A 23,803-nucleotide genomic window follows, 5' to 3' on the forward strand; every position below is an offset into this window, starting at 1 on the left:
AGCCGCTCGCCCCCGAGGTCCGCACGGATCAATTTCTTTCTCTTGATTTTGTTTTTGTTTTTGTTTTCTTTTTGGAGAATATAGCATACAGTGGGGTGGCTTTTAGGGGAGTGATTTTGGAAGTGAAGAACAATTATGAATTCCCAGAATGAGAAATGGAATTTTGAATCTGTTGGCAGTGTGTGTTAAACAAGGCAGGGTTTTAGGAGAGCCATTACTCGTTTCCTTCTTCAGCAGGCAAAGCTACAAGCTCAGCTGTGTCCACAGAGCTCCATTTTCTTCATTTTCTAAAGGCGTCTGTCCTGAATTCTCTGTTGCTCCGCTTAAAGATGTTGGTTTTCTTGGATTAGTTCGGAGTGTTTAGACTTGTTTAATTTTTATATTTTGCTTTATTTGATTTTTGGAATCATTTGATGTCCAGATGGAATCGGTCAAGAAACCTGAAGTGGAAGATCCTGAGAAGAAGAAGAAGAAGGAAGAAAAGGTTTCTCATTACCTGGAAATTTTTGTTTGATGTTATTGTTATAGGAGGATGCATTATCTGATTGGTTTTGGCACTTTGACTTACTGTTTAATTCCGTTCTTTCAATCGAGTGTTCGGTCCATGAAGGTTTTCCAATTCATTGTCGTTTTCATATTAATTTTTCTGCTTCCCAGTAACATTGTTCCAGACATTGAATTCTCCTAGCTTTAGTTGCTATTATATTCTTACAACATTTATTTCGAACAAAAAAAATGAATTTCTTCAAGGTCATTGCATGTTAGTGAGTATCTAGGCTGAAGCAGCTTCAAGAAATTGTGTCTCTCAGCACCTGATAACATTCAACTTATGTAGTTTTTATGTCCAATGTTTCTGGAAAATATTTTGTTGACTTAATGATATGAACCATTATCTTCTCACTTAACATCTGTTGGCTGACGAACCTTTACTTGGTGGCAGGCAAGAGAAAAAGAATTGAAAAAGAAAAAGGCTTTAGAGAAAGCGTTGAAGCTGCAGGTAAAGATTATGGTTTATCAATTGTATTAATCGCTTCGGTGCAGTTTAAGATAGCATTCTTTGGTTTTTCACCATAACTTTTTTTAAAAAAATTATTATCACTATTTTTACAACTTGAGCTTGTAATTAATATTTAAAATTTTTTCCAATTCATTTTAGGCCCAACAAACATCTAATGCTCCTAAAAAGAGTGAGAAGAAGAATGCCAGACGAGGCGGAGATGAAGAAAATGCTGAGGATTTTGTTGACCCTGACACCCCCTTTGGTAACAAGAAATTGATGTCTCAGCAAATGTCAAAGCAATACAATCCTAGTGCTGTGGAGAAGTCGTGAGTGTGACATTTTAATTTCCTATGACTTCCCTTTTCGTAAGTCATTCTATATTTTCTGATTGCTGCAACTTGTAAAGTTCTTATTCTGTATCTAGGTGGTATGAGTGGTGGGAAAAATCAGGATTTTTTGTTGCTGATGCTAAAAGCTCCAAGCCGCCATTTGTAATTGTGAGCATAGACTTTGACATTTGGTGTTTGAATTTCAGAATATAAGAATGTACTTCTGCATATTTTTCAGTTGTTATGTGATATGTGACAGAACTCTATATAACTTTAAAATGTTTATTTAAAATGTTTATTTGATGTATCCTGCTTTGGCGATATGATGGATTAACCCTTCCTATTTTGGGCCTAAAGTCTGGTTAAAATCTGCGAATGAATAGGATATTCATGGTTGTCTTTTTAGTTCTTTCTCGTATGTTTTTCACCTGTATGAAGTTTGTAACATGCACACCTACAGCCACATTCTTCCATGCAATTATTTACTTGACGTCAATATGTTAATACTTTTGCATTATTTAGATTTAAGTGCTTATTGAATTGAAAGCTTGCGTAGTAAAAGTAAATCTATACTATCTGTTATTTTATTTTATTTTTTGTTGCAGGTGTTGCCCCCACCTAATGTGACAGGGGCGCTCCACATTGGTCATGCTCTTACTGCTGCAATTGAGGTGTCATATGACGCATTTACAAATATTTTCTTTCTGCTGTTTAGATACATTGTAAGAACTTCTTTTGCCTTCCAAGTGATTTTTTGGGTGTTATGCAGGATGCCATTATTCGATGGCGGAGAATGTCTGGATACAACACCTTGTGGGTTCCTGGTACAGACCATGCCGGTATAGCCACTCAGGTTTTCACCATTTGTCTCTTACTTTTAATTTCCTTTGACATTGATGGGATGGGCCATTCTTTGATAAGCACGAGAATAAGTTTTTTGCCTTAGTGGTTTAATGGATTTATTGATGAGGGAATGTTTTATGCTTGTTGTACTTCTCAGTAAGAGCACTATTTAGTAACACTGATGGAATTGGCCATGCTCTTGGGTTTTCTGTTGCATCTTGCCATGCTTTACATGATGTGATGGAGGATTTTGTCTCCATTCAGGGAAGGGGAAGCTTTCTATGGAAAGCAAGATTCTCTGTTGTCATGGAGTGTTTGTGGTTGGTAAATAAATAAGACAACTTTCTTTGAATAGGATCTATTCTATATTATGGACAAGGCAAAGTGGGCTTCCTGTTATGGCTTCTTCTTTTGATGGTCGCTTTGTTGATTGTGCGGACCCTGTGTTCTGCGAGGCCCTGTTTTCTTTACTTTATTTATGGTTCTCTCATAGAACGAAAAGGAAAGACAGAAATTTCTCAATTTAAAATTCTAGAGGGTATCAGCAGTATAGGTTTGGCTTGTTTTTCTAACTCTTCAACGTTTGATTTAAAGCTTTGATGGTAAATGTAGTAATGGGCTCCATCACCATAGCGGTATGTTAACATTACAAAGTAAAGTTATATATTTTTTAAGAATAGATAGTTAGTTGATATTGTTTTTCATAAGATGCATGATCGTGAAGGCAAAAAATTGTGCCCAAGGCTTGAAAGGATTTCAAAACACTGCCTATATTTAGAATGTCAAAATAGGAACCAAGAAAGAACCACGACCATGCACTTGCTACCCATTATCCAAAAGTGGCACATCTAAACTTTTTGTATGCACATGTTGATGAGTAAACTATAATCTTGCAGTGACGGTTGGCCTTTTCCTGTCTTGATTTTCATCTGCTTGTTCATACATGGCAGCTTTATGAAGTTTCTTTTCATTTGTTTTTCCCCCTTTATAGGTTGTTGTAGAAAAGAAGATAATGCGAGAAAGGAATTTAACCAGACATGATATTGGTCGGGAGAAATTTATTTCTGAAGTAAGTTTGAACTCTACATTAACTTTCTCTTTTTTCTTGGTTTTCTGCTGGTTCTCACTATCCATTTTACTAAATGGTTGCATTAAAATTTTGGTGAAGGTTTGGGATTGGAAAACCAAGTATGGTGGTACAATATTAAAACAGTTGCGTCGTTTGGGTGCCTCTCTTGATTGGACCCGTGAGGTAAATGTTTATTATCTTCTGCTGCAATTGGAGGTGATATTACATTATGGGCAGTACTAGTAGTGCCATTATATACCTCAATGTTCTATTTTAGGTTAGAATTTTCTGTGATATTTTGTTTATTTGCTTCTGTTTCATAAATTTGCTACATTCCTGTCCTTAGTGCTTCACAATGGATGAGAAGAGATCGAGGGCTGTCACAGAGGCTTTTGTCAGGCTGTTCAAAAATGGACTTATTTATAGGTATGAGTGAAGTTAGGTAACTTTTGTTCATTTTGAATTTTGGAGGTGATATTAGTGGCTTTGAGAAAGCAACTATCAAGTACTTGATGGTTAGATCGGTAAGCTATAAACTCAAATGCCTAGGAATCATGAGTGTGAGTCTTGGTTGCTGCGCAGAATATTTTTATCCTATAAAGGTTGCTGATGCCAAATTTTATTAGATTTTATGGGCGTTCTGTAGGATAAGGTCTGCATAAACTTGCTCCGATGTTAAGAATCATTATTAAAGAAAAGAAAGAAAATCTTTGGAGGGTTTCCTCTGCCCCAGCCTCTAGGTTGTTACTTTTTGAGTTAATATACCTTCTCTTATTAAAGAACAAAAGAAAAATGATGCCTTGTGGTCTAGCGTCTGTTGCCTTACCCACATGCTTACACAAACAAGTACTTCTATATCACTCTAATTGAAAGTTACCATGTACGGATACTTAATGATGTGTGTATTCATTTACCAAAAGCTTGACAGTCGAAGTGTTACTAGAAATTATGTTAGTTTCTGGAAAGGCCAGTGTGGTATAGTTATTGGTTAATGCTATAATATGAATAATTTTACTTTTGTTTTTTATTTCCTTCAGGGATTTGCGTTTGGTGAATTGGGATTGTGTCTTGCGTACTGCGATATCTGATATTGAGGTTTGTTAAATGCTGTAAGGGATGTGTTTTATCAATCTATCTGGTATTTATTAATACTTCGTGCTTGTTTAGGTGGACTACATTGATATAAAAGAAAAGACTCTTCTCAAGGTTCCAGGATATGAGAAGCCTGTGGAATTTGGTGTTTTGACTTCATTTGCTTATCCTCTGGAAGGGGAATTGGGTGAGATTGTAGTAGCCACTACTAGAGTGGAAACTATGCTTGGGGATACTGCAATTGCCATTCATCCTGATGACACGAGGTACAAGCATCTTCATGGAAAATTTGCTATTCATCCTTTTAATGGAAGGAAGCTTCCTATAATTTGTGATGCAATTCTTGTTGATCCAAATTTTGGGACTGGCGCTGTTAAGGTAGGGGTTGTCTTTTTGTTTCTGAGTAGTTTCATATTGTTATTTTGCTTCCATGAATGATACAAGTGTTTCTCCAATTCCCTCCCCCATTTCTTATTTCTGCAGATCACACCTGCTCATGACCCAAACGATTTTGAGGTTGGAAAGCGTCATAACCTTGAGTTCATAAATATTTTTACTGATGATGGTAAAATAAATAGCAATGGTGGCTCAGAGTTTGAAGGAATGCCACGTTTTAAAGTCCGGGAGATGGTAGTGGATGCCTTGCAGAAGAAGGTACCTTATTGTTCTCAGCTTGTTTTTCTTCAAACTGCTATTAAATTTTGGGGTGGGCTTTAGATGGATTTGTTCTTCCAGAATGTTAATGACTAATGAATTTTGCCTTTTGGAAACATTTAGATAAAACTATCTTTTGTAGCTTTCCATTGCAATTTTTCTTTCAACTTTCTACCAAGCTCTGTTAATGCAGCTGATTTTTATTTGCATTTAACGGACTACAGTTTAGGACTTGTTGCTTTGATATTAAGTATATTTTTTTACCCCTTTGTGCTGGCCTGCAGAAACTGGAAAATGTTTTGCTGATGAAACTAACTGCTCCAACAAATTTGTTTTGAGTTACTCAACGTGAGAGTTGTTGGCTCATTTGACAATGCAAAATTATACTTTTAGTAGTCTATGATGTATCATAGCTATATTTATGATCATCTAGATTTATAAGTGTGTTGCATTGCAATTTACATTTAGTGGTTGGGATGTACAAATGGTGATTTCTTATCTTCTACGTCTGTAGGGTCTGTATAGAGGTGCTAAAGACAATGAGATGCGTCTTGGCCTTTGTTCAAGGAGCAATGATGTTGTGGAGCCAATGATAAAGCCTCAATGGTATGTTAATTGTAAAGATATGGCAAAGCAGAGTCTTGACGCTGTAACGGACAATGAATGCAAAAAGATCGAGATCATACCAAAACAATATTCTGCTGATTGGAAGAGGTTGTTTCGTTTATTTGATTGACTTGCTTTGATTTTACACTTCAAAGGAAACTGCGAGCATGATTTGAATTGTTCTTTCCTGCAGTGCCCTTCCATGAATAGGAGGTTAAATTTAGTATGCTTTTCAAACAGACACAAGAACTATTTGTACTGAATTTGGTTTAGTCATTTATTTTAATTGGTGGTTAGAAATTTAAGTCATGATCTTCTTTTCAATTGGGTTATATGGGAAGGAGAAAGTTGTGTGGTTTACTGAAGCAAGGAAAACAAGTTTAAGAAGTCCTTGGTGGAATATAATGAAGCTCAAACACATTTTGATAGATTCTCTTCAATTAGGTTAGGAAAGGGTTCCTTTGGGGACATCGGATAAAATTAGCTTAGGAGATCGTAAGATTGCTTTTTCTGGACTGACATTTGGGTTAGAAATCAGTCTTTAGGTCTCGGACTTCTTATTTTTGACTTGAAGGAAATTTTGTTGGTTTGTGAAGGTTGAGAGGAAGTCTCTGGATCATGGAGATTTATGATAAGGAGAAATGTTAATGATGAGGACTGGTAGTTCAGTGGGTGGGCATTACAGTAGATTAAGGACGTTCTAATTACTACAAGTAAAGATAGTGAATTCCTTTGTAGCTCTTCGCTTCTTGTACTTTATTTCTTTTTGGGCAGGGATTTTCATTGTTTTTTTTTTTTTTTTTTTTTTTTTTTTTTTTTTTTTTTTTTTTNTGCCTTCCATTCTGGAGTGAGAATATACAAGCAGAAACATTATTCTAGAATGAAGGAATTGTCATTAACCTCTACCTTCGTTTCACCCCTATGTTTTTGCTCTTGTATTTGAAACATTATTCTAATTTAGATTGTATGCTACAGGTGGCTAGAGAACATTCGTGATTGGTGCATCTCAAGGCAACTTTGGTGGGGTCACAGGATCCCTGCATGGTATGCTACATTAGATGATGATCAACTTAAAGAGTTTGGTGCTTATAATGATCACTGGGTGGTTGCAAGAAATGAGGAAGAGGCTGAGGAGGAGGCAAAATTAATTTATGCAGGAAAGAAGTTTCATTTGACACAAGATCCTGATGTGCTTGATACGTGGTTTTCCTCGGGGCTCTTTCCATTATCTGTGTTAGGTTGGCCTGATAACACTGAAGATCTGAAGGCATTCTACCCGACATCAGCTCTGGAAACTGGTCATGATATTCTCTTTTTCTGGGTTGCTCGCATGGTAATGTTAGGAATCACATTAGGCGGAGATGTACCTTTTCGGACGGTAATGCAGCTTCTTCCTATTTTTCACATAATACAAAAAATTTCCGTTTGATCATACATCATTTGTGACAAATACACTTTAAATTAATTATTTTAGATATATTTGCACCCCATGATTCGTGATGCACATGGTCGCAAGATGTCCAAGTCCTTGGGAAATGTTATCGATCCAGTTGAGGTAATAAATGGGATATCTCTTGAAGGCCTTCATAAAAGGCTGGAAGAGGGCAATTTGGACCCCAAAGAATTGGCCGTTGCCAAGGAAGGACAGGTTAAGGACTTCCCTAATGGCATTTCTGAATGTGGTGCAGATGCTCTCCGTTTTGCATTGATCTCATACACTGCTCAGGTTTGTCTTTGGTTGAGCATTTGTGTTTGTTTCTAGAAACTGATTACTTATTACTGATTATTGTTCTCTCTCTCTCTCCCCCTCCCTCCCTCGGTTTGTCAGTCTGATAAAATAAATTTGGATATCCAAAGAGTCGTTGGTTACCGTCAATGGTGCAATAAATTATGGAATGCAATCCGATTTGCTATGAGTAAGCTTGGAAATGATTATGTTCCAAGCAAGAATGTGACACCAGATGCCTTGCCATTTAGCTGCCAGTGGATATTGTCAGTACTAAACAAGGCAATATCCAGAACAGTTTCATCGCTGGAAGCATATGAGTTTTCAGATGCAACTACTGCTGTCTACTCTTGGTGGCAATATCAATTATGTGATGTCTTCATCGAAGCAATTAAGCCATACTTTTCCTCCAATGATACAGAATATGCATCTGCAAGGAGTCATGCGCAAGATACATTATGGTTATGCCTTGAAAACGGGTTGCGATTGCTTCACCCATTTATGCCTTATGTTACAGAAGAATTATGGCAACGCCTTCCTTACCCGAAGAGTAGTACGAGGCCAGAATCGATAATGATATGCGACTATCCATCTGTGACAGAGGTTAGTTTTTCTGTTGGTGCATGCATGCATTTATGAGGTTCCGTCATAGTATAGCTCCAATGTTCATGTGGGTAACATTTAGAATCTTGATATGATTTGTTACGACTTCCTGGAGGTTCTTTCTATTTGGGACTTTTTGTCATCTAAAGGCTCATCGACTTGGCCCATCGACTTGGCCAATCGGATGCATAATTTTCAATATGTTATCATTAAATTGCTGATAACAATCCATTTTTTCAGGAATGGACTAATGAATCTGTGGAGACTGAGATGGATCTTATAGTATCTGCTGTTAAATCTCTAAGGTCACTGGCAAAAGAAAGCCGTGAAAGGTTTGTTAACTTGAAGTCTACGACATTGAGCAATTATCTACTTGAGAATCTACATTTTCTTTGGAAAACTAGTATTTGATTCAAAGTATCATGAGACATCATGCAATTCGTATGCCCGTAAGATATGGATGAGTTGAGATGATTAAGAGTAGAAAATAATTCTGTATATAGTTGGGGGGCGAGGTTTCAGATCTTTGAAACGGAGTTGTTTACTGTAGTATGACTGATTTGGTCGACCCTCTTTTAACTGTTCTAATTTAATTCAGGCGACCTGGCTACGTGCTCCCTCGCAACGATATCGTTGCTGAAACCATCAACAAACGCAAGTTGGAAATAGTGACCCTGGCCAATTTATCATCATTAACGGTATAGTGCCATAAATATAAGATTCAAAATCTTATCTTGCAATTTCCTTTTGTTGGGAATGCATACTTTTATGTTTACCAAGTCTAATAATCCCCATGCAATGCTCATCTATTCTCCGTCCTGTGGTACGATTTCTGTTTAGGTAATCAACGACAACGATGCTGCTCCTGTCGGATGTGCTGTATCAGTCGTAAACGAAAACCTATCGGTCTATCTCCAATTTCAAGGAGCCATTTCTGCAGAAGCAGAGCTTGAAAAGATCAAGAAAAAGATGGAGGAAGTTAGAAAGTAAGCCATTTGCTTCTTAACAAAAATGTTTTCATGCTCATCATCATTTGTATAAAATAAACCGAATCGATGCACGAAGAACATCCTGTGTCGTGGCATTCTGATCGATCATCTTCATCGTGCAGGCAACAGGAGAAGCTGAAAAAGATGATGGATGCGAGTGGCTACAAAGAGAAGGTCCGGCCACATATTCACGAGGAGAACGTGAATAAGCTAGCATCTCTCATGCAGGAGCTTCTATCTCTTGAAGAAGCAGGCCAACATATTCAAGCTCACAGATAATCCAATACTCAAAAGTGCTTCACCATCGATGGCGGCCCTATTTCAGCCATTACAATGACTAATAATGCTCTTTTCCTCTTTAAAGCTCCATTCTAAACTCAAGTCACTGATTGTTTTACTTCCTATTCTTGAGGGGATTGTCACTGTTATACATTCAAGTTTTCTTGTCGACCCGAAAACGGCCGACATCTAGATTTTTTGTTTTACAGGTCGATTTTCCTTTAGGTTTTTAAATATATTCATAGACTTTGATGGAACTATCGCACGTTGGGAAAAATAATTTCTCGATCGAAGAGGTATGCCTTACCTAACTGAGCTAGGTTTTGCATCATTTAATTGGTTGAATGTCGCACAACTTATCATCTTATGGGTTGAGCTGATTTTGTTATTGCGAAGAGAAATTAAAAAATTTATAAATCACAACACAATAATTTAAAAACTTTCAAACATGTATCGATACCGGGTGATTTTTTTTGTTGAGGTCATACATTACTCGAGTTGATCTAATTCAATTTGTTATATGCCCAAACTGACCCTCAACTCCGACCAATTTAATTCAAAATTTATCTATTTTAATAAACTTTGAAGAAGGATTACATACTAATAATTATATTTTATTTCTATTTCTAATGACAAAATTCATAAAAAAGTACTTATGGATCTATTTTTTGATATCATTAATTAGACCATAAAACATTTAGTTAACTTCAAATGTAATTACATTTACAGACACAAATACTTTATATGCATTTATTTTTTTCAAATATATATATTTTTTATTATAATTATTTTTAAAACTACCGTACTTCCCTAAAAGATAAAAACCAGTACGGAAAGTGGAAGAATCTTTTTTTTTTTTTTTACCTCTCCTTTTCTTCCTTAGAAATAGGTAATAAAAAAAAACCCTATTTTACACGTCAATTTAAAAACCCCAATTATGTAATTAATTATGAGGTCATCAAATTGAGTAACTCCACAACGACATGTCGGCATCAAAATCCATGGAATTCGGCCCATAGTCGTCGTGGTCAGTCGCCACACAATTGGGCGGCGGCAACAGCATTGCCTCCGCCATGTCCGCCAGAAACCCGGGCATCTCATCGTTATCGAAACAAAACATATCCTCCGCCGGGGCAGTCTCCGGCGGGCGGAAGGCCTCTGCAGCCTCAGCCGCGGCCCTCTGAATATCCTTGGGATCAAGAGAAGCCGGGCGAGGAAGCGCGGAAACAGAGTCGGCGAAATTAAGACAAGCAGAGCGACCGCGGAGGGCGATGGCGGCTACATCATGAGCCCGAGCAGCCATCTCGGCGGTGGGGAAAGTACCGAGCCAAATCCTAGTCTTTTTATTGGGCTCTCTGACCTCGCAGACCCACTTGCCGGAATTGCGGCGGCGGACACCACGGTAAACAGGGTGGCGAGTTTCCTTGAATTTCTTTCTTCCGGCCCTCTTCTTGGGGTGTCGGGATGCCAGGAGAAGCTCCTCGTCGGAGAAATTTGATCGGCGGGAAGTGAAGAATTCGGAATTAGAAGAAGAAGAAGCATCGGGAAAATCCATTATTAAAAAAAAAAAGACAAAAATTGGGAATTTTGAGTTCGGAATTGTGTTTTTGTTTAAAGATTTTATATGATTTCAGTTATAGTTAGTGGGTCAGAAGAGTGAGAGATCACAGATTTATAAAGAACAACAAAATATTTGATTTTCATTTTGATTTTGATTTTGAACACGGAGTTTAATACAGGCTGGAAAATGCTGAGACAGTTTTTTTAAATAATTATTATTAAAATAAAATAAAATAAATAAAATAAAGCCTTGACCGGGTCGGGCAGGGAATGAACCATGAATCTGTGAGCTGTCATTGGAGGGTTCCCTTTTGGGCTAAGTTTTGATGTTGACGTGGCTTTTCACACTCATTTTCCTGCTCCTTCCCTGCGCCTACCCTTTTTCTTTCAAAAAAAAATAATCAATATTTTTTATTTTCAAATTTTGTAATATATATATATATATATATATACACACGAGAATGTTTGGTTAATTAACCACGGTGAAAGTTCTCTATTTATAATGATATGAAAATAACAGTAAATTGAGAGATACTTCTGGTAACAAAGGCAAATATCTACCTAATAAAATATCAAATACGATATATATATGGTAAACTATAATTTAGTATTAAATATCTTTAAGAATATATATTTAAACTTAAAAGTTATTTAAAATACATTTATCGATGGATTGAGATGGAACATACTCTTAACTTATTTTGTTTAAAGAAAATTTTTAATTTTAGTATATGGAGTGTCGTGGCGTAGGCACGTGTTGCTGGATGAATGTTTTCGATATTTTCCTTTAGGAATGAGATTATAAGGATAGTGTTGGGTGATATGGGTGTGTTGATAATGTGCACCCTCTTCATGGGTTTAGGTTGCATCATTGGGTCAAGCTTTAGCGTGGTTTGTAGAAATGACTTGGCTGGTCATGGAAGTGTTCGTTTTTCGTATGGATGGATAGCAGGGAGGTCCCAAATATAATGATAACCCATGAGTTGATTTTAGATAAGTTTGTTTGAGGTGAATAGTAAAAGAGATGACGTTTTGATGCATGAGGTGTCAAACGGACTCGGGAGTTCTTGATTTGCATAGTTTTTGCTCTAAATAAGCGATGTAATGATTAGTGAGCTTTGATAAGAGTTGGAATCCGTTGGTGAGCTGCAATTGAGCGTTTTAGGGTCGTTTTAAATAAATCTTAGTTAAATTTTGGATTGATATAAAAATGTATGTGGTTATGTTATTTGAAAACCAAGACGATGAAATAAAAAACAAAAACGTACACATACGAGTCTAATCGAGTAAAGTTCCATTGAAGCTATAAAGGACGAAAAGTATATACCGGTACGAGACGAAGACTTAGTAAAACACTCAAAATTCAAACAAAACAAGAAGAAGAAGAATAGTTATAAAACGACAAGAACAAGTTGTGTTTTTTTTTTTTTTTTTTTTTTTTTTTTTTTTTTTTTTTTTTTTTTTTTTNAAATAATGAAAAATGAAGAATGGAAGGATCTAAGAAGCAGAAGGTACGAGAAGACACGGTGGAGTGGTGACGTGGACAGCAACACGAATTTAATACCTTTTAGATGTGACGTCACACTTGTTTCTTTTGCCAACACGCTTACAGTTTGTTGCTACCCACATTTTTCCGCGGAAACGCGTGGACCACGTGCTCTTTTTTTTCCACCTCATCACCCCCCCCCCCTAAATTTAAGTAAATAAAAATAAAAATTAATTCGTTCCTAAGTAAAGTTGTTTAGCTGTCAAACAATATTTTAAATTACACGCGACACCCGAAACTAATACACAACGAGACACCAAAAACGAGAGTAAACGAACTTATTTAAATTCATCAAACTTTACCATTATTATTATTATTATAAATATATAATCTGTAAAAATTCCGTATTACTTGAATTTATGGTTATTAGTGCGATTTATTGACGGAGTTATAAATTTGATCACGAGAAAATATTAATGTGTTTGTATTGTTATTCGAGCTAAAATGAAAAACATGTTTTTTTTTCTTGTTATTATTTTTTCATTATTAATGGAATCAATATATTATTATTAAATATAGGATGGAACATTTTGGAGAGATTTAGAAAACGTGTTGTCTTTTTGTACAATCTTCTTTTAAAAAAAATTAATTAATGAAATAATATCGGATAATGTAATTAAATATATAAAATTAATTTTATATCATCATTTTTTAAATGTGTTTTACTATTGATATTCACATGTGTACTGTTAAACGATCCGTTCATGTCAACATGATAGCGAACTAATTAACAAAAATAAATTATTAATTTAGTATTATTTTTTAAGGATGTTCATACGAACAGACGACCTAACAATTTAGATTATTGAACCCAAATTTTAAAGGTCGAATTTTATGATATTTTGGTTATTAATGTAATACGTATGTATATATATATATATTTAAATAATAATACTAAAAAAAACATGACACAACCTAACAGAACCGTTCGAAAATAAAGGGATGAGTTGGGTTGTGAACGGGCGTTTAATTATATTGTTAATTAATCATTGGGCAATTGATTAGTTCTAATAATAGTAATTATTCGTTGCTTTTACAATATAAAATAATAATAGTAATTCCATATTAAAAGCGAGAGGGAAGGGACTGTGAGAGTGAGACTGAGTCGAGAAAAGAAAATGTCAAATGGACACGTGTCAGAAGAAGAATGAGCAGTCATTTTCAGTACAACAACTGGCTGTACGTTTATCCAATCCCCATCGTCTTACGCGTAAAAAATAACTGACAGTTAGATACCTAACAATATCCAAACAAAGCCCCACGTTGATGTCTACTAGGATGCCGCTTTCTCTTTCACCTTTAATTTAATATTATATATATATATATAATAAAAATATTACTTAATTACTTTCCGGTTAACCAATTATTTATTACTTTTATTACTACGGGCATCTGACCGTTTGTCAAAATTATGTCTACACCTTTTAAAATACCTCAAAATGTGATTATGACAATCTGCCCACCACGCCATCAATGCCAACAACGACCCAACATATAAGAAAAAAAGAACATATGATCAACAAAACTTAGATACGATATCAATTATTTGACATGATATCGTCAAATTCGATCATATCTTAGTCATGTTACTGTTGACGTGCTATTATAGAGAAAACAAAAATTTCAATTATTTTCATTCAACAAATTCAAATAAAATATTGAATTATTAAGTAAATAATATTATACTGTAGCTCGAAGTATGTATTTCAACTATATATATCATTTTCGATCGTGTTGTAATACTTTTCAATGTGTTTTAATATAAGATATTAGATTCCTTAAATATCTCATTAAAAACATGTTCCATAATATTTTGGTTTTAAAAAATTTGTGCTTCTTTCTTCGACATTTCCTCGCTATGAGTTTTATTTTATTTATTTTTTTTTTTTAATGTTCAATTGGTTGTGTTTTTAAAATATTAATCATGGGAAGAAGTAAGTGGGCCGTTGACGGCCTGGTCGGCCCATGTTGGAGTGCAAAATGATGGGCTTTTCATATTACGGCCTGCAAAGAGAAAGGCAGACTAAATAAGGCCCATTTTCCTTAAAAGCCCATTTTAAGAGCGGGCCTCCGTCTTAGAGACTAATTTTGAGCCCTTTCGGATGTTTCTACCTTATAAGAAATGTTTTGTTCTCCTCCCGAACTGATGTGAGATCTCACTATTCACTTCTCTGAGGACCCAGTATCCTCGCTGGCACACCGCTCGATGACTAGCTTTGACATCATTTGTAACAGCCCAAGCCTACCGCCTACAGATACTATCTATTTTGACCCGTTACGTATTACCATCAGTCTCACCGTTTTAAAACGCGTATGCTAGAGAGAGGTTTCCACACCTTTATAAGCGTTGAATTTGGTGTATGCCCACAAAGGGGTTTGGTCCCAAACTCATGGGGCTTCTTGATTAGAAGTGGATGAGACTGCCCCATTCTCTGTTCTTCCCTTTTGCTTAATTTCCACACCATTATATGTTTATTAACGAACAAACCAACTTCCAAACCCTATAGACCCACCAACTAAAATGTATACTCATTCATTCGTTCTAAGCGTCTCTCAAACCCAACAAAAAGTCGAGGAATTAACTATGTCATTCGAGAACATATTCTTGTCTATTTTTTAATACTTTTGATTCGATTTATATTCTTTTATGCACGAGAAAAGGGTTAAATAGTTTTCACTAAACTAAAAAAATACTCACAAACTTTCTATTTTGTCTAAAAAATAATTTTAATCTTTTTAAAATTTCAGCAGCATCCTTAAATTTAAAAAAAAAAAAAAAAAAAAATATATCGCAGACCATTAGTACGTATTTCAAAAGTACCCTTAAAATTTTAACGATATTTTTAAAATGTAATATATATATATATATATATATATATATATATATATANTTAAGTAAATAATATTATACTGTAGCTCGAAGTATGTATTTCAACTATATATATCATTTTCGATCGTGTTGTAATACTTTTCAATGTGTTTTAATATAAGATATTAGATTCCTTAAATATCTCATTAAAAACATGTTCCATAATATTTTGGTTTTAAAAAATTTGTGCTTCTTTCTTCGACATTTCCTCGCTATGAGTTTTATTTTATTTATTTTTTTTTTTTAATGTTCAATTGGTTGTGTTTTTAAAATATTAATCATGGGAAGAAGTAAGTGGGCCGTTGACGGCCTGGTCGGCCCATGTTGGAGTGCAAAATGATGGGCTTTTCATATTACGGCCTGCAAAGAGAAAGGCAGACTAAATAAGGCCCATTTTCCTTAAAAGCCCATTTTAAGAGCGGGCCTCCGTCTTAGAGACTAATTTTGAGCCCTTTCGGATGTTTCTACCTTATAAGAAATGTTTTGTTCTCCTCCCGAACTGATGTGAGATCTCACTATTCACTTCTCTGAGGACCCAGTATCCTCGCTGGCACACCGCTCGATGACTAGCTTTGACATCATTTGTAACAGCCCAAGCCTACCGCCTACAGATACTATCTATTTTGACCCGTTACGTATTACCATCAGTCTCACCGTTTTAAAACGCGTATGCTAGAGAGAGGTTTCCACACCTTTATAAGCGTTGAATTTGGTGTATGCCCACAAAGGGGTTTGGTCCCAAACTCATGGGGCTTCTTGATTAGAAGTNACTGTCACTATATTCACAAAAACTGTCAGACACCTCATAGCTTATCTAAACTTTTTTAAAAGTTACTTGGTATTTCTGAAATATTTGTAGAAGTTGAAGGGTATTTTCGAAACAAAAATATAAAGTTCAAAGGTGTTGTTTTTTTTTTTTTTTTTTTTTTTAATTTGGTCAATAATTTTTAACATATAATGTTATAGGTAGGGTGGACGTTCAAGCTCTAAATCGTTTGATCAATAGTAAACGTTTTTACCTTTTTTCTACTTTTTTTTTAAGTTTAAATTTTTTCAACATCATAATTTACTCGTCTGACCAATCCAATCACTAAAATTCACCAAATTATTCACGCGAGAATTTGAGAATCCAAACTTAAAAGAAAAATAATTACTTAAAGCTCGAGAGGTTACATATCATCCAAAAATAATATAATATAATATTTTCGAGGATTATCGTGATTTATTTAAATTTTAAAAGATATTATGATCTTTATATTTGTCTTTTATTTAGCATAATATCTCTTATAATTGAGAAGATGAAATGTCATGTCATTGATTTGAATGATTAAGAATAAGTTTAATTCACAACCTTTAATTTCTTTTTTTCTTTTTTAAATAAATTGGAATTTTCAACCCATTAATTCAAACATAATACACACTTTAATTGCTTTTAAATTACTAAACAACCATAATTATATAATTCATAATTTTTAATTATAAGTTTAAATTTGAATTAAATATTTTTAAATATTATTAATATTAATTTAACATCACATAATTTATGAATCACATCTAATTAATTTTTACGTGTTTAATTAAATAATAAAAAATTATGGTAAATTTGGTTAATAAATTCAATCCCATCCAACTATAAATTTTTTGAATCAGATGCTTACGAGTCATTTATTGAATTATTATTATTATTTTTAATAAAAGTAGAATATTAGCGTAAAAAACATGTATTTATTTATTATTTTCAAATATTTAATTAAAATTTGTAATTTTTTTAATTGTAGTTGGGAGAATAAATAATTATAAAAAATTAAATATTATAAATGTATCATAAACAAAAATATATATTTTAAAATTAACACGAACCAACCAAACCCGAATTGTACAGGTCGGGTTGAGTTGGGTTGATCGAGTTTTTTAGGTCATTAGATTTTTTAATGGAGCGTTTTTGGTTGAATTATTAAATTTATTAATGGGGAAATAATAAAATTGGCATTGATATGATAGCAAGAAATGAATAATGATAGCATTGAAAAATATATATAAGAGGACAAGAAGCAAATAATAAAGTGAGTAGACCCCTTCCACCCTCCTTTGATATTGCCCTTTTTAATATCACATTATACCATCATTACATTATACTATAATGTTTATAATATTATAAATATATATATATATCATATGCTTTCTATTTATATTTTCTATTCAATAATTGTCCTTACAGAATCTATTCTTTCTTTCCTTTTTCTTTTACGGCATCTATTTATTTAAATCATTACAAAAAAAAAATTAAATTAAATGTCGAGTCCATTGCTCGAGAATATTGTATAAGGTAAGAAATTTGTGAAACTCTACACCCTGATTTTACTGTATTCTCGAGGATATGGTCATGTTACAGATCGTATTCTCGATGATATTAGTTTTTCGGGTATGAGCTAGAATCATTCAAGGATCCCTATTCGTTCGGTCCTAATATAGAGCTTATTAATTAAAAAAAAAAAAAAAAAAATTGGGAAGTGTTTGCCGACACTCTTACAATAAACCAAAAAAACATAAATTTTTGGTCAAAAATAGGATTCCCCACTTTGATGTCGACTACGTCTTAAACTAATTTATTGTCTTTTTCTTTTTTAATTTTTAGAAAATTAATTATAAATATATATATTTTAAAAAGTATCAGTATATATTTCTTAGTCTTTTATTATTCCAAAAACCTTTTTTTTTTTTTAATTTGACAGTAGGATAAAATTGGATTGGATTGTAACCCTGTTTTTAGGTTTGTTTGACCAAAAAATGTCAATCCATTTAACATAAAAGGATTGTAACCCTATTTTTAGGTTGGTTTGACAAAAATACTGGCATATTGTATGACCGCCACCAAATCCACCCCCTTTAGGGCCAGCGTCCTTACTGGCATATCGTCTTGTGTCTACGACCACCAAATCCACCCCCTTTAGGGCCAGCGTCCTTACTGACATATCGCCTCGTGTCTACCCCCTTCGAGGAACAGCGAGAAGGCTGACAGATCGTCCAGTGTCTAGCTTTGTAACGACCCAGATCTACCGCTAGCAGATATTGTCCTCTTTGGGCTTTCCTTTTCAGGCTTCCCTTCAAGGTTTTAAAACGCGTCTACTAGGGGAAGGTTTCCACACCTTCATAAAGAGTGGTTTGTTCTCCTCTCCAACCAATGTGGGATATCACAGGTTAAATGGGATGAAATGAAGCGTGACGTTTAATTTTTTTTTTCCATGTTTAAAACTTAAAAGCCAAAAACATATCTAAATAAAGAGACATTCCACCATCCCTCATTTTAGGTTTCAAGCATCTGTTTCTTCAAAGGCAGATTTTCATTTTTTATATAAATATCTTAAATTTTTAAAAAAATATATTTGAGATAAAAATTAACTAAATAAATATGAATTATTATTAATTTATAATTTAATAATTTAAAATATAGGAAATAGGATATAAAAAATGATATGGTAGTGGAAAAATATATTTATGGTGGTTGAGCTATGTATTTGGTCTTTTCTTTATATGAAATAAGGATTGATGGGCCACCAAATTCATTTAGGGCATTTTTGTACTTTTACATTTTCATAAATATTGTGTTATTATTTCTTTTTTAACTTATTCTTCAATTTTTTAATTTTTAATCTATTTTCTACATATATTAATAAAGGTAAAAACGTTGAGTATAATTTAATAATAATCACGTGCCATGGTAAAAAAAGTAAATAAATTAAACCCATAAAATACTTTATTTGTATTATTAAAGTAAATTGGTCGGTACAATGTCGCAAAATAACAACCTCCTTAATTAATATTTTAGATAATCCATGATTAATTATTAATTTTCCTCTCTTAATTTAATACATCGTCATACTAATAATTATTATTATTATAATACATTTTTAAAATTAAAAAAATATTTAAATCATTGAATATCTCCAATTTTATTTATTTATTTTGAAACTTGTTTCTTTTTTTTTTTATAATTGTTTTAGGGTTTTTAAAAATGGGAATTCTCCGCCACGACCACCGCAGTAGGTTACACCGGAGACATCGCCACTGCGTCAGCACGAAATCCGGCCGTCCATACCCCTCACACGTGTACTGTCTTTTCATCTTCTACACACGTGTCTATGTGTCGGTGGCCTAAACCGCCATGTTCCACGCATTCAAAATTCTTCCACCGTCCGTTACACTCTTGATGCTACGGATGGTTGCCACGTGGCAGAACAAAGTAGGTGACGTTAGCAAAACCCTTTAAATTGGTCGCTCTCTTTCCAAGCCAGGCATTGCGGTTCTGTACTTGTCAAAATTACGGCTTTGCTTTTTTTTCAGTTCCCAATTTTTGGAATTATATCACATGAAATGACATTTATGCCCCTGGTTTTGGACAAACATTAGGTTAAAATGTCGCTTTGAGTTGGGTTCGGAATTAGGCTCGGACAAACATGATATTGCATCAAAAAAATATTATTACCGCTAATTATTTTTATAAAAAAAACATTAAATTTTTTTTTATTGCTACTTTTCAACTTTAAAATTGTAAAAAAATAAATAAATTTGATTAAAATATAATTTAATAGTTTAAAAATTTTATATAAAAATATTAAATATATTTATAGATTTATTAGATCTAAAATTTAAAATTTATAAAGTTTATAAATTTAACAAACTTAATAAATGCAAATGTATACATACATACATACATATATATATATATATATATATATATTCAACTTTGAAGCGCCTTATATTTAGGTTCTGAAAGTCTCATTTAAAAAAAGTAAATTGAGTTATTATAAAACAAATTTATTATTATATATAAATTTTAAAATGTTCCTTTCAAATAATTTACAGTTGGGTTGAAAATCGACCTTTGACCAAGAGTGAGTAGGTGTGTAACACACGCGCGGACAGTGAAGGTTCCGTAACGGAGAAGCGCGTGGAAATTACGGAGAAAGGCCTGTGGCTGCTGACCGACAATGAACGGTCACCAATCTGAAGGCTCTGTTTGCTGGTGCCGGCAACGTCCCCCCAAATAAATAAATTTTTAAATAATAATGATGATAATAGGACGAAAAAAAAATTTAAAAAATTAACTTCACCGACCGTCACACTACATCAAATACATTTCCGCCACGTGTTCTGCTCAAAACTACTATTATCTTCAGTAATTATAATTATTTATTAAATCAATATTTCATTTAAATCAATATCATCAAACTAAATCTTAAATAAACGAATTACAGTGAAATTTTGTCTTTTTTCTTTTGTTATTTGAATAAAATAAAACAGTTACGTGGCAGCTAATGAGTGGATACGCGGAACTATTCCAGTGCACCGCAAAGCGTGGGAACATTCCTCCTCTTGTAAAATTAATTGCCTCCCCCTTTAATTTCTTGACTTTGCAGCTTTATTTTTCCTTTTCTCATCTAATAAATAATAGTTATTACAATTCTATTATTTGATTAATATATATTTAAATTTACAAAAGAATTTACTGCAGTAACTCTGTAATTTAAATTTAGGGGTGAATTTTACAATTTCTACTAAATAATAATAACCATGTGTATAAATTAATCATAAATATAGTATTTTTTTTCTCACTAATTTAAGGATAATTAATTATAAAAATAAGAAAATCATTAATAATTATTTTTTTTTAGATAGAGACATGACTTTTAAGGGTCGGGTTGGATTAGATTAGAGGAAATTTTGGGTTGGTTAAGTTGATCTAAGCAAACTAACCGAGAGTGGTCGAGTTATATATGTAAGTCTAACTCCACTGCTAGTAGATATTATATTTTTCGGGCTTTTCTTCTGGGCTTCCTCGGAAGGTTTTAAAACGAATTTACTAGAATCTCACGATCTACTCCTGGAGACCCAACGTCCTCGCTACCACACTGTCCGATGTTTGATTCTGATACCATTTGTAACCGTCAAAACTCATTGGTAGTAGATATTGTTATGTTCGCGTAGTTATTACACAATAATTTGTTTTTGGAGAAAATAAAATTTTAATTTGTAATGATTGAAGCGATGTTTATTTATATAGCAAGCTGCAAACAGCTAAGTTAGCTCCCCACTCTGTTTTAAAATTATTTCATCTCTCTCTCTCTCTCTCTCTTCAAGAACACCAAGAACAACAAAGGAACAGAGGCTTACAAATTCAATTCTGGGTTCTCATTTTCCGTCACTTTCTCGGGAAAATTCAACCCCCAGAAAAGATCTCTCCCTGTTTAACCTCTGTTTTTCTCTGTTATCTATGTAATGCTGGAATTAGAGGCTGCCCAAACCGGGTGTTGCAGCCCTCTAGTATCAGATCGGGTCGGCCGAGATCTAGCCGTTTTCGGTTCGATTCGTGAATTTTGAAACCCAGGAGAAGGAAAAACCGCCGTTGAAGCTGGGAAAGGATGCTTAGAACGAAGACGAAAGCCCCAGCACCGCCGCCGACAAATGGAATCTCCGGCGGCGGCGGCGATTCGCGGCCGATGGATTGGGAAATGAGACCCGGTGGAATGCTGGTTCAGAAGCGAACCGACGCGGAGAAAAACTCGGTTTCGGCTCCGGTTGTACGAGTCCGGGTCAAGTACGGCTCCGTCTACCATGAAATCTCCATTAGCTCTCAAGCTTCTTTTGGTAAATTTCCACTCACTCATTAAATCCTACGCTTTTCTTAATTTAGGGATTTAATTTTTTTAAATTAAGTATTGTTATTTTATTATCTACTTTTAAATTATTTTTTTAATTTAAGTAAAAAATTAAAACTTCAAAATAATAATAATAATAATAATAATAATAAATTTTAAGATTTTTTTTTTTGAAATTTGGTAAATAATTCTGTCTTTTTATATTAAAAAAGTAAAATTGTGGGTTTAAATCAGTCTGGTCTAACTGATTGAGATAACATATTGACGGTAGAGGGGAACGAAGATGTTTTAAAATTGTGAGACTGACACCGATACGTAATGGGTCAAAGCTAACAATATTTACTAACGGTGGGTTTGGACAATTACAATGGTATTAGAGCCAGACATCGGGCGGTGGTGTCAGCGAGGACGCTAGGTCTCCAAGGGGGTGGATTGTGAGATCTCACATTGGTTGGGGAGGGGAACTAAGCATTCCTTACAAGGGTGTGAAAACCTCTCCCTAGTAGACATGTTTTAAAATCATGAGGCTGATGACGATACGTAACGAGTTAGAGTAGACAATATCTATTAACGACGGGCTTAGTTAGTTACAAATGGTATCAAGTTAGACACTGAGAACGTTGGCCCCTAATAAGAGTGAATTGTGAGATCCCACGTTGATTGGAGATGAGAAGAAAGCTAGCCGTTTTCGGTCCATATTAATATCTTAGTTATGTGGTGGGTGTGCGTTTGTGTTGGGTAGGTGAGTTGAAGAAAAAGCTGGTGGGTCCGACAGGGCTGCACCACCAGGACCAGAAACTGTTGTACAAAGAGAAAGAGAGGGACTCGAAGGCATTTCTTGACGTTTGTGGCGTCAAAGATGGGTCCAAAATATTGCTTGTGGAAGACCCAATTAGCCAAGAGAAGAGACTGCTAGAACTCAGAAAAAACGCCAAAATTCAAAAGGCTTCCAATTCCATTTCCCAAATCAGCTTGGATGTTGATAGACTCGCTGGCCAGGTATCTTTTTTCTTACTCCAATCTCGTCATCTCGACCTCGTCTTTAATCGTTCTTCGTATATCGTGTAGGTTTCGGCCCTTGAATCCGTCATCGGCAAAGGCGGGAAAGTTGCTGAGAAAACCGTGTTGAGTTTGATTGAGTTGTTAATGGATCAGTTGATCAAGTTGGATGGTATTGTCGGGGATGGAGATGTGAAGTTACAGAGAAAAATGCAGGTAAATTCTCGTTTTCGTTTTCTCGAGAAACAAACAAAATCCTAGTTAGTTAGCTAACACCTTGAAAATCGATGGTTTTGAAGGTGAGAAGAGTGCAGAAGTACGTTGAAACATTAGATATACTAAAGATCAAGAACGAAAAGCAAACCCCAGTTCAAGTTCAGCCTCGAAACTCCGATGGGTTGAAACAATTGCAACCCTCGACGGAGAATTCGTCGTCATCGGTGCATGAAAGGAAATCGACATCGGAAACAGTAGTTACGACGAGATGGGAGATATTCGACGCGATGCCACCATTGGTACCGACGTCTTCTTCAACTGCAATCTCGGCAGCCAACAACAACAATCATGTTCATCCCAAGTTCAATTGGGAATTTTTTGATTGAAAAAATTTCAAAAGAATTTTATTGTGTATTAATATGGTCTGATGTGTGATTGAGAACAAATGGTTTGATTTTTTTTTTTTTTTTAAATTCTTTTGTGTATTTAATTTTGCTTAGGACAATACAATTTGTCATTAAGTTCAATAATGAATACTAAAATAAACCATTTATAATAATAATAATAATAATAATAAAAGAATCATATTTACGACCATATATTAGTTAATATACATTCTCTTTGACAAAATTAAGGTTATCCTGTAAAAATAGTCGAGATGTACGTAAGTTGACCTAGAAACTCGAAGATGGTATAAAAAGAGCCTTTTTTTTTTTTATTATTATAGTTATTATAGTCAAGATGCATGTAAGTTGACTTAGAAGCTC

General features: G+C 34.2%; 3 protein-coding genes across 3 annotated transcripts; 2 read left to right on the top strand and 1 right to left on the bottom strand.

Moving 5' to 3' along the window:
* The first annotated feature begins 23 nt into the window (after positions 1-23).
* LOC111795634 (valine--tRNA ligase, mitochondrial 1) lies at positions 24-9,501 on the top strand. Its single transcript, XM_023678171.1, has 21 exons — positions 24-331; positions 422-484; positions 941-997; positions 1,157-1,326; positions 1,425-1,497; positions 1,935-2,000; positions 2,099-2,182; positions 3,164-3,241; positions 3,341-3,424; positions 3,588-3,667; positions 4,279-4,336; positions 4,409-4,711; positions 4,817-4,987; positions 5,502-5,701; positions 6,569-6,971; positions 7,068-7,319; positions 7,422-7,922; positions 8,163-8,254; positions 8,521-8,620; positions 8,763-8,908; positions 9,034-9,501. The coding sequence occupies exons 1-21, from the start codon at positions 149-151 to the stop codon at positions 9,188-9,190; spliced, it is 3,321 nt and encodes a 1,106-aa protein (XP_023533939.1). The 5' UTR covers positions 24-148; the 3' UTR covers positions 9,191-9,501.
* A 610-nt stretch (positions 9,502-10,111) lies between these two features.
* LOC111795781 (dehydration-responsive element-binding protein 1E-like) lies at positions 10,112-10,818 on the bottom strand. Its single transcript, XM_023678364.1, has one exon. The coding sequence runs from the start codon at positions 10,743-10,745 to the stop codon at positions 10,149-10,151; it is 597 nt and encodes a 198-aa protein (XP_023534132.1). The 5' UTR covers positions 10,746-10,818; the 3' UTR covers positions 10,112-10,148.
* Positions 10,819-21,244: 10,426 nt separating this feature from the next.
* Positions 21,245-23,563, top strand: LOC111796136 (BAG family molecular chaperone regulator 2-like). Its single transcript, XM_023678844.1, has 4 exons — positions 21,245-21,810; positions 22,564-22,820; positions 22,890-23,036; positions 23,120-23,563. Exons 1-4 carry the CDS (start codon positions 21,585-21,587, stop codon positions 23,420-23,422), a joined length of 933 nt encoding a protein of 310 aa, XP_023534612.1. The 5' UTR covers positions 21,245-21,584; the 3' UTR covers positions 23,423-23,563.
* The last annotated feature ends 240 nt before the right edge of the window (positions 23,564-23,803 follow it).

This window comes from Cucurbita pepo, chromosome LG05, assembly GCF_002806865.2.
Source record: "Cucurbita pepo subsp. pepo cultivar mu-cu-16 chromosome LG05, ASM280686v2, whole genome shotgun sequence".
Lineage (NCBI taxonomy): Eukaryota > Viridiplantae > Streptophyta > Magnoliopsida > Cucurbitales > Cucurbitaceae > Cucurbita > Cucurbita pepo.